Raw genomic sequence first — 17001 nt, 5'->3', positions numbered from 1 at the left:
AGACAGTAGTGCCCCCTGTTGCTTGCACCCAACCCCTCTTTCCCGGTCTTTTGAGGGACCCACCTCCTTAACAGGGTGGCCTCAACCACGGGCCGTTCCCTACACTCATCAAGTGAGGGGCCTGATAGTGTAAGCTAGGGAAAAGAGAAGGGATAGATGTAAAAGATAACACAACATCCTCCATCTAAGATAAACTATAGCCCCAATGCCAATGGTCAGTCTCTAACTTCCATGTCATGAGTTATTCAAATAGCTAAATACAATAATATATCAGTATCTTGTCCTCTTTTGAACTCAATATGTTAAAGGTTAAATGTCAATATACTGCTTTTACAAAACCCCATAATGCTATACATTCCAATTGTACAAAAGACCTTCCTGTATTCAATAAAAGCTGAAAAATTACAATATTCATTGAGACCACAAGGATTTACTATTTTTTAATCTCAATATCCATTCTGTCTCTTTCTTGAGGACCTTTTTGTTCTCATTACCCATCCTACTCTCTACGTTAATCACCTCTATTGCCTGAAGTTTCAAAGCGAGAGGGTGCCTCCACCCTTTGAATCCCCAGCCATAGACATCTTCCAGAGAATAGTGGAGGGTGAACTTAAGAAACTAGCTACATCTTGACAATAACTACACCACTGCAGGCCGATTTCACACGATTTTTGTTCAGGTCTGAAATCGTGGTCAACCCCGATTTCAGACCCGAACAAAAATCGTGTGAAATCGGATGCGGATCAAATCGGATGTGTGTAATGGATCCGAATTTTTAATGGAGGTCAATGGATCCGACTTAATATACGATTTCATACGATTTTAAGTTATAAAAATCGTGTACTCGGGTCGAATGGAGAAATCATGATGTGGATGCAGCCTTACCTCGTATGTATGTACATCCTCTGCCTGATCCACTATAGCCCTGACTATATATATAAAAGAATGCACTTGTATGACCTATCACCTACCATAATAAGTTTATTGATATACGTACCAGTAGCTGACATATGACGTGGCTAGATATCTCTCCCCCTAGTTTATAGGATAATAAAAAACAATAGGGGTTATTGAAAATTGGTGGCGCTGTTGACATCAATAGTGGCGGCACTGATTATATGTCATTGGTGATAGCAGTGAGGGCGACAGTGTTTGAACCTATAGCGGATCACATGACTTGTCACGTGTCGCTTTACACATCTCACCTGCACAAACTAATATGAATGGTAGGAGGCGGTGCTGTTAGACGCAGCAGTGGATCAGGTGATAAGTCACGTGCCGCTGCGTGCATCATGAGGGACGGCGCTGAAGATCTTTGATTTACTTCTATGGTGAGCTGGAAGTGAATCGCGGCACGCACTAGTCAGCACTGGATGTAAATAATGCGGCAGTCTAACATGCTGTGAGGATACCGGCGTACTCACGGGCACCATATCCAGCAAGATGCCGCAATGCTTGACTATGTCCTCATTAACCTGGTAGGTAGAATATCTGAATACGTCACTAGTATGTGTGAGAGACCTAGATTGTTTTACTATATGAATGAATCATGCGAAACAATACAGGTGCATATTGTTTCCAAGTCAGTCTTGTCACTTGGCATCAGTCCTTATCTAACAGACAGTTAACCTTAATATTCCTTGAGAGACCCCGACATCATGGGGGGAAACGTGTCGGAACAAATGGCATGAAATTGTAATGTTTTTAATTATTTCTTTATCACAAGGTGTTATTGTTGGTAATCTGACTAAGCCCAGTGAGTGGGTTTCACTATACCTGGACACATATACTTTTAGTGATTTGGGTCCACTTCAAACACTTATTGAAAGAAGTGGAATTGTTTTGTGGTCTGGTCACTATTGATACAGTAAGTATTGGCAATGATTGTATCCTCAGGTCACAGTGTGAGTGACATAGTGGAGATACACAAAGGTATTAGTAAAAAGTATCATCCCGCTCTCCTGGTTATATTTTACTTAATCAGATGGTGCTTGTTTGGAATTGATGGTTCAAATTTTTAATGCATATCAATAAAATTAGTTGTTTTAAGTAATCTAAACAAGGGTCATTAAGGGCTGTGATATACTTGCAATATCTGACCGATTGAAATATTGGTTGGTGATTGCTGTTATTATATAATGGAGGAAATGCGCCCCAGTGTTGGGCAGTACCCCAACTTAGGCCATATTTGGTTGCCTCACTGCCTGGTAGGACCCAGAACGAGAGTAGTACCCTCTGGCTTTCAGGACATAATTATATGAATTATAGACCCCACTCCATGCCTGCAAAGGATCGGAGCTGGCAGAACTATACTTAATCCCCCCCCCGTGATCCACCACAAGATTTTTGTCTCAAAAATAAATATGTACTAGCTAGTCCAGAGAGCGCTCTGATCGGTCCTTGGTCGGCAAAAGTAAGACAGCAGTGTAACAGTTGAAGTTCCTTATGGATCTATCAGTCATGTTTTGGAAATAAGCACCCACAAAGAATATATCCATTGTTGGGCGTAAAAAATAACCTGATTTATTTATTTTGTTGGGGGGGGGGGGGTAGAGATGATAGTCTCCATTTGTACTCTGCATTTCTGCAGTATGTCAGAAGTGTCCATTGGAGTCATACTGTAGCAGTCTCATTCATTTTGGTGGCCTGCATGGAGTCTGTTAGGGCCACTTTCCTCTATCATACGCTAATTTGTCAGGACACAGAAATGAATGTGGCTGCTACAGTATACGTCGGCATCACTTTTTTTGATGTGATGCTGACGGATACCTCTAACATACTGCAGAAACGCGGTATGAATGGGGCCTTTGTAAAAAAAATGTAATAAGGGTAGGGTCACACGGAGTGCATCTGCAGCGTATTTTGCACTGCGGATGCCCCGCTGGCAGTCACATAAACGAACTCACGGCTGCATCTGGGTAGCTCAGTGTGACCACTCGTGACTGCCAGCGGGAAATCCGCCGCTACAAGCAAACACACAGAACTACCCAGCCGCAGCAGGGAGCTCGCTCTTGTGACTGCCATTGATGCAGCATTAAACATATGCTGTGGATGCACTCTGTGTGACTCTACACTTTATGTATTTTTATTAAGGGTTACACTGCCGGGACCAAAGTTTACTTCGGTCCCGGCAGTGTAGCAGGCTCCTGCTTGCCGAGGATCACATGCAGCTCCCTGATCGCGTTGTGGGGTGTTGCAGGGGGGGACAGAGGGAGCTCCCTTCCTCTGTCAAAGCACTTACAGCCCGCGGTCGCTTCCGACCACGGCTGTAAGGGTTAAAACTTCCGGGACCAAAATTTAATTCGGTCCCGGCAGTGCGGCAGGGTCCCGGCTGTGTGTTACAGCTGAGACCTTGCCGCGATCTCGTGGGTACACTGGGAAGTACCCACCAGAACCATGGATGTGTATACTTTTTAAGGTGCAGGATTGTGTATACACGTGCACGGTCCTTATCGTGTTAATCATATTGACGCATAGAATAGAGATTACTGTAAAGTACACTGGGTAAAACCAAGTTGCTAAATCATGTTTGTTTCTTAATTTACTTGCACCATATATTATATGGTAAAATGAAAAGTGTTGTGTCATTGCAAAGTACAATTGATCACACAAAAACAAGTCCTCATATGGCTCTAAAGAGGAAAAATGAAAATCCAAATATTAAATTTGGCTGCACCCTTTTAAGTGGTTAACATTTTTTGCAACTACATCAGCTCTCCGCAGAATTGCTCAGCAAAACATGTAATTTAATATGAACTTCTCAAAAGTTAGCATAAAGCCGTATATTGTATAGATCATATATCTCTTTATAGATGTATACACAAATCTTAAATGTATATTTCTTTTTTTTCTTTTCTTTTAGAGCCGAATTCGTAGAATGTGGAATGACACAGTGAGAAAACAATCAGAGTCTTCCTTTATTACTGGAGAAATAAACAGCTCAGCTTCCCTAAACAGAGGTGAATATCATTACTGTCAGATTGCTGACAGTAAACCATATATGAGCAACTATTGTGGTATAATATGAAAAAGTGCAGTTTTATTCCCATCTATAACATTGTGTTATATGCCTCCACACAATACTACATGTTGAATGGAATGTAATCACTATAAGAACATATTTAACAATAAACATAAGGATAACCAAAGTACATGTCATATAATATAAATAAGCAATTCAATAACTTGGTTCTTATGTGTATGAATTCTTGATCAGTTATTACCACCATTGCATGTTTTAACTTAAAATTTCAGTTAAGAACATGACAATGGCTGAAGCAGATGTGTGTATATAAAATAAACAACGTTTATTCTGGTAGCCAAATATACCAGTACTTTGCTTATGCTTTTGTATTTAAATGGGGTTTCTGTAATTTTTATATTGATGATTCATCCTCAGAATACGCCACTAATATCAGATGAGTTGGGGTCTGACTACTGGCACCCTCACTTTTCACTGATTGAATCTATAGTGGTTCTTTTGAATGTGACTGAGCTGCTGATTGCTGTACCAGATGTAACCACTAGAAAGTGAATGGATCTTTGCTTGATAAACAATGGAGAGGGCATAGTGACCCCCTTTCTTTGATGGGGTAATCAAGTGATTGTTTTTTTTTTAATGAATTTGAGATGCCTTAACAATAAAAAAAATAAATCCTCAGTGCCCACTATTACGCTTTCAACAGTGCATAGCCCTTACTACTCACAGCTGATCCCTGCTTCTTTTGATATGTTAACTCTGTAGAAATGCCTGCTCATCTAATCACTGGCTAGCATTTCTCGTGAGATTGACACATCAGAAGAAGCACAGAGCAGCAGGAAACCTGGCACATCAATATGACTGTGGTGGGGAATCAGGGCATGTGAGTATACCTTATTTTGTTTTTTAAACATTAGAATATACATATTGATACATGGTATAAATGCCATATTTAGTATGTATAATATGGCCCTCAAACACTATTTTTGCACTTTAGAAAATGTTTCCACAACACACCTAATTATGATAAATATTTTTTAACTTGACATGCAAATTTTTACCTGCAACATGTACATTTTCATTTGATGTAGGTGGTAATTGATTAAGTACATTACAGTGTTTCTCGTCCTTTTAAAGAGGACCTTTGGTCAATCCAGAAAAATCACATTTTTTATATTATTTTTAAACTGTCAGCTGCCCTGATTCCTGCATTTCCAACCATCTTATTATTAAGTAAAAAATACAAATAGCCAACCAAATAGTAACATCCCTATATCTTGGAAACAAGGGACATAGTAAGAAATTGGAATCAGGGGATCTGCGGTATGTGTACAATCACAGGGAAGGTAGTTGATGCACAGCACCATACATGTACAGTTAACATTCATTAAAAGGTACATATAAGTGATTTGGGCTGAGAGCTGGTTGTCATATACAGCTAAGCCCCCTCCACAGCTGCCAAGCCTGTCAATGTGTAAGTACTACAGTGTACTATACCAGTGATCAATTCTTCAAGGGTGGAGGAACAATTATTTTAGGGGGACAAAAAAACAGTTTGAAAAAAGGTTTAGAAACAGGCAACACAATTCTGTCATTATGGATTGGTTACTTTTTGTGCAAAAGTTATAAAAAAATAATAAATAAATAAACTGAGAAATATCTTAGTTGTTTAGACATACAGAATAACGATAACTTGTCAAGCCATAAAAAAAATATATATATATATATATATATATATATATATACACACACACACACACAGGACTAGATAATGCAAAAAACTAAGTGCTATTAAGATGCAATGTGCAATAATAATTTAATGAGGGTAATGTTAGAATGCAAGTGCTCTAAATAAATCGCTATCACAGAGATACGTTTCACCAAATACTATTTTGCCTGTATGTTAAATACTATATAGATCGCTATACGAACGGGATGACACTATGCTGATGTCCAGGATCTGTTGCCGTCACCAAAATGAACTAATTTCCTCTTACAGTGAACACTGTTACTTAACAATATAAATGATAATGCTGTACCTATTGTAAGAGAATCCACAGCTTGGACATCTGCAACTTGATGATCTTGTAACTTTAACTTCTCTTGGAAATCTGTATTCCGGATGTGATGGTACTGGAAGAACTGCCACGGCCGGCGGCGTCTCAACCAGCATGTGTGCCTTGAGCTGTAGAGTGAGCGCACGCACATACGCTGGTTGAGTTCACAGCACACACTCTGATTGAGATGCTGCCGGCCTGGGCAGTTCTTCCAGTAACATCGTATCTGGACTACAGATTTCCAAGAGAAGTTAGTTACAAGATCATCAAGCTGCGGACTACCAAGCTGTGGATTCTTTTAAAATAGGTACAGTATTATCATTTATAACATTAAGTAACATTGTTTACTGTAAGAGGAAACTAGTTCATTATGGTTACGGCAACAGATCCTGGACATCAGCATAGTGTCTTTCCGTTTGTATAGCGATCTATATAGTATTTAACATTGAAGCAAAATAGTATTTGTTGAAATGTATCACTGTGATAGCGATTTATTTGCAGCACCTGCATACTAATATTACTATTATTAGTGATACACATAATGGTATCACTTGAGGAGAGTTCACTATGTATTTACTTCAGGGCCTCTGCAAATCCACATGTTGCCTAAAAATCATTCCAGAAAAATGTTTGCTGAATATACTAAATGCCTCTCCTTTCCTTCCGTGCCCTGCCATATGCTGTTTAAGGCCACGTATTGGATACTGCCATATTTGCATAACCAAATTTTGGGTGTTTATATTTTGTGTGCCTTGCAAACGTAAGATGATTTAAGTTCAAATTACCTATTATTGAAATACATTTAGATTTACTTTTTTATGGTCTAATTCCAATAAATTAGATGAAACACCTGTAGGGGTCAAATTCTCCCTACACTCCTAAATAAATTCCTTTTAGGGGTGTATTTTTCAAAATGACATCTATTGGGGACTGTTGATTATGTTTTGGATGCTCAACTCTCTTACAAATCCAAAATGGGGACTGAAAATACCCTAGAAAGAAGGCCCCCAAATCCACCTTGATTTCTGAGGCCTGTTTTTGAAGCAAATAGCACACTTGGGCCATATATAAGATATAAAAACTAATTTGGATTAAAAGGGTGATCCAGGGAAAAACTTTTTTTTATATATCAACTGGCTCCAGAAAGTTAAACAGATTTGTAAATTACTTCTATTGAAAAATCTTAATCCTTTCAGTACTTATGAGCTGCTGAATTTGAGTTGTTCTTTTCTGTCTAAGTGCTCTCTGATGACACCTGTCTCGGGAACTGTCCAGAGTAGAAGCAAAACCCCATAGCAAACCTCTTCTACTCTGTGCAGTTCCAGAGACAAGCAGAGATGTTAGCAGAGAGCACTGTTGCCAGACAGAAAAGAACAACTCAACTTCAGCAGCTGCAAATTATTTGAAGTATTAAGATTTTTTAATAGAAGTAATTTACAAATCTGTTTAACTTTCTGGAGCCAGTTTTTTCCTGGAATACCCATTTAAGCTTTTCTGTTAATACCTGCTGTCCTCTTCTGCAGTCATCACTCCTTTCTATATCAGATAACAGGGGAAGGGATAATGTAAATTCCCCAGAATATTTCATCTGTGTAACACAAGAAGTACAGTGCTGCCTTATTAATATATATTAAAAAAAATTAAAAAAAACATTACTGGCCCAGATGACATCCATCCCAGAGTTTTGCAGGAAGTACTATGCTAAACATACCCCATGCTAGACAAACTCTTATTCCTTATCTTTAAAGATTCTATAATGAGTAATGACAGGCAATATTCCCCAGGACTGTCACTTAGTAAATATGGTGCCATTATTCAAAAAGGGGCTAAAAAGGGATCCTGGGAACTATAGGCCTGTAAGTTTAACATCTGTTGTGGATAAGATTTTTCTGGGTGATGCAAGTGGATTTTGCAGTGGATCTTCTGTGGGACATTTCTCAGGACCTACTGGACATATTTAAGTAAGTGTATTTTCTTTTCACCCACACTATAACCCAGTGTATTGGGTTTAGTGTGGGTCAACAGGCTCACAGTTGTCCTTTAATGACCTTGTCGAGGGCATAGTAAAATTTCAATATTTGCAGATGACACTAAACTGGGAGAATACTAAACAGAGGAGAATAACATATTACAGAGGGGAAGCTGGAGGCTTGGGCGCAGAGATGACAAATATAATTTAATGTGAATAATCGTAAGGTTTGGCACTTGGCCCATAAAAACAAAGAAACCTGTACAATTATGTGCTTAACCTGTTACTTAAGGACCAAGGGCGTACCTGTATGCCCTGAATTCTTAAGCGGCTGCGCTCGCTTCAGTGCAGTGAGTGTCGGCTACTATCAGTAGCCTCACACTCTCTGCTTATGCCGGGCAGCTGCGATCCTGCTGCTGACAGGCATTTATCCCCACAATGATCAATGCCAATCAAGGTGTCTAAAGTGAAAGTGGAAGATGCCAGCAGCTCAGTGGAGCTCACGGAACCCCCACAACGCGATTGCTGGGGTTCTGTGAACCAAAATGGAGGAGAAGAGTTCCCTTTACCTGCCTCCTGCCGCCCAGTCGCCAATTTAATGATGAGCCAAGCTATATCAGTGGATTGCCGATCTTAAGGGGACCCAGTAAATGCAATCTAATCTAATGATTGCATATAAAAATCCCCTCCCCTAATAAAAAATCAAATCCCCCTTATTTTCCCATTTTACAAAAAAAAAAGAAAAATTTACATGTGTGTAAATGTCCAAACTATTAAAATATGATGTTTATGATCTCGCACCAAAAATACTTATTTTTAATCACATCATATATTGGAAAACATTTTATAAAAAGATCAAAAAGTCCCATCAAAACAAAAATTGCACATATAAAAACTACAGATCATGGAGCAAAAAAATTAGACCATTAATCACATTAACCTATAGAATAAAGATAATGTATCATTTTTACCATAAAGTGCACTGCGTAAAAACCAAACTCCCCAAAAGTTGCAAAATTGAATAAAATTTCTGCCCGCAAATATAATTTTTTTGGTTGTGCCATACATTTTATGGTAAAATGAAAGATGTTACAAAGTACAATTGTTCGCACAAAAAACAAGCCCTCATATGGGTCTATAGGTGCAAAAATGAAAGTAATGGATTTAAAAGGAGAGGAGGAAATAACGAACATGCAAAAATGAAAATTGGCGGGCCCTAAGGCCAAAATGGGCTTATTCCTTAAGGGGTTAGTAAGAAAACATTTGGAAAAAGTTTTACGAAAAGAACAGAGGGGACTGGTGGTCAGTAAGCTCTACTTTAGTGATTTTAGTGATCAGTGCCAGGCAGCTGCTGCAAAGGCTAACAAAGTCATGGGATGTGTCCAAAGAGGCATATATGCTCGGCACAGGTACATAGTTTTTGTGTCCAAGTTTGGTCACCTGTATATAAGATGGACATGGCTGAAATGGAGAGAGTGCAGAGGAGGGTGACAAAGATAATTAAAGAGTACTTATCACCATCTAAACTTTCCCTAATCCCCCTCCCCATCTGTCCCTTACTCTAAGTCTATCCCTGCATTTATTTTGCTTTAAAAACCCCTAAAAATACCTTTTTTATATGCTCTTTAGTAGCTCAGTTGAAGGCACAATGCAGGGGAGGTTGTCATAGCTACGGCAAGTCCGGTGGAGAGCAGTGCATATATATTTAGCCAAGTCGAGAATGGGGACAGGAATGGAGAAAAAGAGAAGAGGGAATGTACCCTCTCTGTTCGCTCCCTGCTTGTGTACGAGCTCAATGCTCCCTCCCTCCTGCCTGTCTGACTGTTCCTATGTGTCCTGGCTGCAGAGTGATTTCAGACTCACTGAGTCCGAAATGCTTGCTGACAGGATTGCTAGGGGGACCCCTAGTGGAGGAGTTTTTAAAGTTAAAAAAACATGAAAGGAGGGAACATTTTTCAATAAAAGCAATTGAAAAGTTGTTCAGTAGGGCTTATCTTTAATATATATAAAAAAAAAATTTAAAAGGTACACTTTAATGATATAGGAGGATTACAGGACCAAGACAAATAATCAAGCTTGTGGTTATTTAGTTTGTGATCATCGCCCCTAAGACGTAATTTCTCCAATGTACAAATATATGAATGGGGTACTGAGTACTTTCTAGTGATCTTTTCATACCTAACCCATGACAAAGGGACATCCTTTATGTTTAGAGGAAGGAAGGTTTCACCATCATCACAGACAGGGATTCTTTACTGCAAGAGCAGTGAGACTATGGAACTCTCTGCTCCATGATGTTGTGATGTCTGACAAATTATTGATTCAAAATTTATGTGGATAAAACGTTGTTCCAGGGACCTATTCTGATTTCCATATTGGAGTCATTGGGCAACAGCCTCTTGGCGCTTTTGCCTTCATCTGGATGAATACAGTAGGGTTTTAGGTTTAATTTGATGGACTTTTTCTTTTTTTTTTTTTTCTTTTTTTTTAACTTTTAAACTAAGTAACTATGTAAAATACTAAATCTATTCTACCCTAGGGGGACAAGAAAGGGGGTCCTGAAGCTGGAGGTCCAGGATTTGAAAGGCTAATTTGGCCCTATCCTTAGCTATGCTCATTAAAACAAGATTAGATAATAAAGAATAAAAAAAAAAAAATTTGGGTTAAAAGCACAGGCAGAAACGATATAAATCAGTCACATACAGTATCCAGATAAATGGGGAAGAAGGGGTTAAGATTCTCCAATTTCTTCTCTTTTCTGATTGTGGCTGTACAGTCACTTGTTTTACTTCTCTGGCTTCTCAATGGCAAGCCATTCTTCAGTTTCCCAGATGTGTGATACCTCTGTCCATAAGCACAGAGCACACCTCTCCAGTCTACTGACCTTTGAAGGAGCAGGTCAGGCAGAAGCAGTTGGCCTTAAAGGGGTACTCCGGTGGAAAACTTTTTTTTAAATCAACTGGTGCCAAAAAGTTAAACAGATTTGTAAATGACTTTTATTAAAAAATCTTAATTCTTCCAGTTCTTATTAGCTGCTGAATACTACAGAGGAAATTGTTTTCTTTTTGGAACACAGAGCTCTCTGCTGAATCACGAGCACAGTGCTCTCTGCTGACATCTCTGTCCATTTTAAGAACTGAGTAGGAGAAAATTCCCACAGTAAACATATGCTGCTCTGGACAGTTCCTAAAATGGACAGAGATGTCAGCAGAGAGCACTGTGCTCATGATGTCATCAGAGAGCACTGTGTTCCAAAAAGAAAAGAATTTCCTCTGTAGTATTCAACAGCTAATAAGTTCTGGAAGGATTAAGATTTTTTTATAGAAGTAGTTTACAAATCTGTTTAACTTTCTAGCACCAGTTGATTTAAAAGGAAAGTTTTCCACCGGAGTACCCCTTTAAATGGGTACTCCGCCCCTAGACATCTTATCCCCTATTGAAAGGATAGGGGATATGATGTCTGTTCGCAGTGGTCCTGCTGCTGAGAACCCCTGTGATCTCTCCTGCATTACCCTGTGTCACCTTCTGCACAGAGCGAACTTTGCTCCGTGCCTGATGACAGTCGATACAGGGGCCAGGTATTGTGACATCAAAGCTCTGACCCCCCCCCCCCCCCCGTGATGTCACACCCCGCCACCTCAATGGAAGTCTATGGGAGGGGGCGTGGGGGGTGCTGCAGGAGAGATCGTGGGGGTTTCCAGGGGAGGGAACACAAATAAAAAGAGGTCAAAGAGTCTGACCCGTGACAACACTGGGAAGGGGTCAGTCTTCCAGCCGTTCACCAGCACCGAGCTGGAAATATCAGAGTACATCAGGTTAACATAAGTACAGAACAGCTTCCTCAAACCAAGCTTGCACTAAGCCCTGCCCATGAATTCATGAGACACTTGGTAAAAATCTTCTCCTGATCAAGACTGATCGGTGCTGCATGGGCACGACAGCTTTGGATGTAATGAACAGTGTCTCTCATGAGAGAAAGACTGTCCACTATCCTGCGCCCGGGAATACCGCAGGCCTGTTCCAGGTGGATGATCTGCCTGATGATAGCCTTCAGTTTGTTTGCGAGCACCTCGTAGTGCACTTTCAAGAGAAAGGTGAGATGTATACTCATAGGAATAGCAGTAGAATAATCCCTGGGCAGTGTGGCAATCGGTCTCTATTATATTAACACTCTGCTTTCAATTTTGTTGTACCTATAGTGGTGCAACTCGATCATGATAGTGAAAGTCCTGATCACTTTCTTTTATTTATTCGTGATAATACACCAGAAATGCTGCTCCGGTCTGTTTATTTCTAGGTCATGAATTTGTATTATATGCCTAGATTGTCTAGTCTTGACCAAGTTTTGACCAACTATAAATTAATTTAACATAGGTTGATGTTGCACTAAGTCATTCCACCGTTACCTAATCCACAACCCCTTCTACTCAGGTTATGCCTCCTTTTTGTCTGCAACAAAAAAGTGTCTAAAGTGTAAACTCCTAATAAATATAGTGTAAGTTAAGTAAGACAGTTTTTTTGGCACACATTAGGCCAGAATTCTGTGGATTGTTGTTTACAATATTCTAGACTACAGGTATTCCAAGTATTTAATATCAATAAGTACCCCTAATCCAAGGGTGTGTTCAAGTTTTTAATTGCAATTATTGAATACTGTTGTGCTATTTATATTGACTCGCATGTACCTGGAAATGTAGGGGCTGAGTTGTTGCGACTACAGCTTATTCTTTAACCCTTTTGTTGGCTTAGCGCTATGCGCTCAGCTCAGCATGGAATTTGGGATGCTTTCATTAAAAACAACTTTTGACTTGTGATCATTAATTACAGGCCAGGAAAGCGGGCGTCATAGTCCTCTATTCTCTAAACACTGGCAATGGTTATAGGCATTGCAATGGACCCCAGGCAGCCATCTTTTCTTAATCCAGAAGTGCAACTATGTATACTGTTGGTAAGGTACACAGGTTTCTTTTTTGATTGTTACCTCATTTATAATGGGGATGGAATTATATCATGTAGATGAGCAGAACTGGTTTTCTATAATCTCCATGAGGAGATGGTAAAGTTAGACTATGAACAACTCCTACTTCTACTGCAGATGCATGGGGCAGTGTCTTCTCCAGATCAATGCAGTCTCATGTTGCATATGCTGTAGCTTAATCTACTGAATCTTTCTTTGCTCCATTACGTGATATAATATTTCCCACAAGGAAACTTTCTTCAAGTTTTCCTAATCTATATATATATATATATATATATATATATATATATATATATAAAACTCAATGTGTGTGTGTATGTATGTGTGTATGTTCCAGCATCACGTCCAAACGGCTAAAGATATTAACATAAAAGTTGGAACACATGTTACTTATGTCAACAACAAATATAGTATAGGTAATTTAACCCTTACTCACCCCCATTTGCCAGGGGCGGGGTTTTTGTTTAAAGTCCCATACAAGTCTAAGGGAAATATATGTTACTGCATAACTTCCAAACGGCTGGAGATATTTAGATAATACTTGGTCAAATGTTACTTTTATGTCCACTTAAAATGCAGGATAGTTAATTTAACCCTTAACTACCCCCATTTGTGAGGGTCGGGATTTTTGTTTAAAGTCCCATGCAAATCATTGGGAAATGTATGTTCCCACATAACTTCCGTACGGCTGGACATATTTCAATACCTGGTACACATTTTACGGGTCGGGATAGGAGGTCGGGATAGGAGGTCGGGATAGGAGGTCGGGATAGGAGGTCGGGATAGGATGTCGAGATAGGAGGTCGAGATAGGAGGACGGGACATGAGGACAGGATAGGAGGACGGGATAGGAGGTTGAGATATGAGGACAGGAAAGGAGGACGGGTATAGGAGGTCGAGATAGGAGGAAGGGATATGAGGTCGGAATAGCGGGTCGAGATAGGAGGTCGGGGGATATGAGGACGGGATATGGCAACAATATATGAGGACAGGATATGAAGTATAAAGCTTCCTCCTTTGTTTATTTTCCTCCCCAACAAGGATTAGGAAGGAAAAATGGTATGGTGGTATTGTTCATTTTCCGGTTGTCATATAATTATACGTGACTAAGATACAGCAATAAACGTTATGGGGTAGATTTATGAAAACCTGCACTAGGGGGAAGTTGACCTGTTGCCTCTTAAAACTAAAATAATCAATCTGATTCCTTTGGACAACTGGTCAACTTTTCCTCTGCACAAGTTTTGATAACTTTCCACCAAGTTTATCACAAAAATAAACATATGAGGATTGCAGAAAAAAATTAAACCAGTTAGATCCTCAGAGGCAGTTTCAATTACCTGTTTTCTTTGAGATTTGGAACATAGGAATATTGTTGCATAAATAAAATGCCCACAAACATGCAACTTGCAAAAATAGATATACAGTTTAACCCATTCAGGACAAAGGGTGTACAGGTAAGCCCTTGTGTCCTGGTACTTAACCCCTTAAATGTACGTCCTGGTGCCCTGGTACTTAACACATCAGGACGTACATTTATGTCCTACACATGACGCGAGCACCGGAGTGACCCACCGGTAATGGTTTACAACAGCTGATAAAATTTTTAAAAAATTTATAAAAACTAATAAAAAGTAACAGCACAAAAAATCAGCTCTCATACAGCCCTGTATATGGAAAAATGAAAAAGATATAGGTAGTCAACAGGGGTGTGGAAATTTAGTAAAAAACTACTTGTCCACAGGACTAAAATGGAGCAAAATCTACTTGTCCCTCATGACGATCCACTTGTCCGGGCCAATTTTCGCTTTTACGCTCAAATTTTTTCCTCCTCACCCTATCATAGCCATAAATACCTACTATAATGATACCTTTTTAATTTTTCAATAACATATTCTCCGAACCAATATATATATACATCGGTGAAGTGAAATTGAAATAGTAAAAGATAATTTAGCAGATTTGGTGGTTTTCTTTTCTACGCCATTTACCTTGTGGTCAGATAACAGGTAAGTTTCATACTTTAGGCCGCCTGATTACAGTAGTACCAGATTTTTATAGTTTACGTCATGTTTTACTAATTTAAAAAAAATTCTGAACTTGTAGCTTTTTTTTCCCCGCATACCAGGCTGTATGAGGGCTAATTTTTTGCACCATAATCTGTTTTTTGTATCGGTACCATTTTGGTATTGATCTGACTTTTTAATTGTTTTTAACTTTTTTTTCTGGTATATTATAAAAATTGCAATTCTGTGGTTTGGTATTTTTTTTACATTTACCGTACAGGATACATAATGTTATATTTTAATAGGTCGTACAATTACGCACTCCGCGATACTAAATATGTTTATTTTTATTATGTTTGCATGGTTTTATATAGGAAAAGGGGGTCATTTTAACTATTAACATGGAAGGGGTTAAGGTGTGTTTTTTAAACTTTAATTAAAACTTTATTTTTATTTTTTTAACACTTTATTAGACTTTTAGGAGGAATCATTAGATTCCTCATACAGATTGATTCTATTGAACTCAATTGATCTTTGTGCTCTGCGATCCATTGATAGAGCCTAGTCCAGCCAGGCTCTATCAATGACAGAGACACGTGACAGCAGGAAGCAGAGGTAAGCCCTCCGGCTACCTGCACCGTGGATCGCCCGCCCGTGATCGCGCTGCGGGGGGGGGGCGATCCACCCCACTAGCCCACCAGGGAGCATTCACGGGTCCCTTTAGACGCCACTGTCAGCTTTGACAGCGGCGATCTAAAGGGTTAATAGCCAGCCGCCGCATGCTGGCGATTAGCGGCGACCCCCGGCTACTGGGAACAGCTGGGGGCTGCAGAGTATGGAGCGGACAGGAGTCCGGAGCCCGCTCCATACAGGCTGCTAAGCACCGCATGCTGGCTGGAAACTTGCGCCCCGTGCAGACTTGCGTCCGCTCCTCCTCTCAGCTCTCCGAAGCTAGAGCTGGGGGGAGCGGAGGCAGAGCAGGGGAGATAGGACGTGCACAGCTTCTCATCTCCCCCTGCTCTGCTTAGGAGGACACACGTTTCGATAGCCGGGGGCTGCAGAGTATGGAGCAGGCAGGAGTCGGGAGCCCGCTCCATACAGTCTGCAGAGCACCGCAGCACTTGTCAGGTCCGGCCCTGCTTGCCGGGCTAAGGGCCGGAAAAATTCACCTGCCCGGCGCCCGAAACTGCATGTCCTGGGCGTCGGGCGATAGGAATTCCACATTAGGGCAATTTTGTAAAAAAGAAAAAAAAAATTTAAGCAGTACAATAATAGAAACGTATCTGAACATTGGTATCATTCAAATGGTATTAACTTACAGTATTAGGAAAACATGTCATTTTTACTGTAAAGTGTACAGCACAAAGATGAAACCACACAGGAAATGATGTAAACGTAAAAAAATAAACTACCGAACACCAAAAATACTGATTTTTAATCACATCATATATCAGAAAAAAATTATAAACTATTAAAAAGTCCCATCAAAACAAAAATGGTTCCAATAAAACCTACGGATCATGGCGCAAAAAACTAGCCCTAATACATCCCCGTATAGGGAAAAAGAAAAAAGTTATAGGGGTCAGAAAAGGACAATTTTCAGCATTCCAATTTTGTTAAAAATAGTTAGCATATTTTTTAAAATAATATAAAAATAGATTAACAATATAAATCTGGTATCATTTGAATTGCATTGACCTACAGAATAAAGATAATGTCTGTTTTATCATAGAGTGCACTGTGTAAACCCCTCCCCCCCCCCCCAAAAAAAAAAAAAGCTGTTCTCAAGAAATATTTTTTTTTTGCTTTTGCAGTAAAGTTTATGGTAGAATCAAAGATGTCATTACAAAGTACGATTGGTCACACAAAAACAAGCCCTCATATGGGTGGTGGAAAAATAAGAGTTTGCCTTTTAAAAAGTGAGGAGAAAAAAAATGAAAAATGGCTGTGTCCTTAAAGGGGTGCTCCACTGGAAAATATATATATTTTTTTAAATCAACTGATGCCAGAAA

At 39.6% G+C, this 17001-nt stretch overlaps 1 protein-coding gene across 1 annotated transcript in view; it reads left to right on the top strand.

Moving 5' to 3' along the window:
• Window positions 1-17001, top strand: part of ADGRL3 (adhesion G protein-coupled receptor L3) — a 961109-nt gene that overhangs the window by 703038 nt on the left and 241070 nt on the right. Inside the window, exon 22 of the mRNA XM_056570909.1 lies at window positions 3863-3959. Within this exon, the coding sequence (XP_056426884.1) occupies window positions 3863-3959 (97 nt within the window). The remainder of the gene's footprint in view (window positions 1-3862; window positions 3960-17001) is intronic.

Source organism: Hyla sarda, chromosome 1, assembly GCF_029499605.1.
Source record: "Hyla sarda isolate aHylSar1 chromosome 1, aHylSar1.hap1, whole genome shotgun sequence".
NCBI classification, from domain to species: domain Eukaryota; kingdom Metazoa; phylum Chordata; class Amphibia; order Anura; family Hylidae; genus Hyla; species Hyla sarda.
This window is presented reverse-complemented; position numbering and strand designations above follow the sequence as displayed.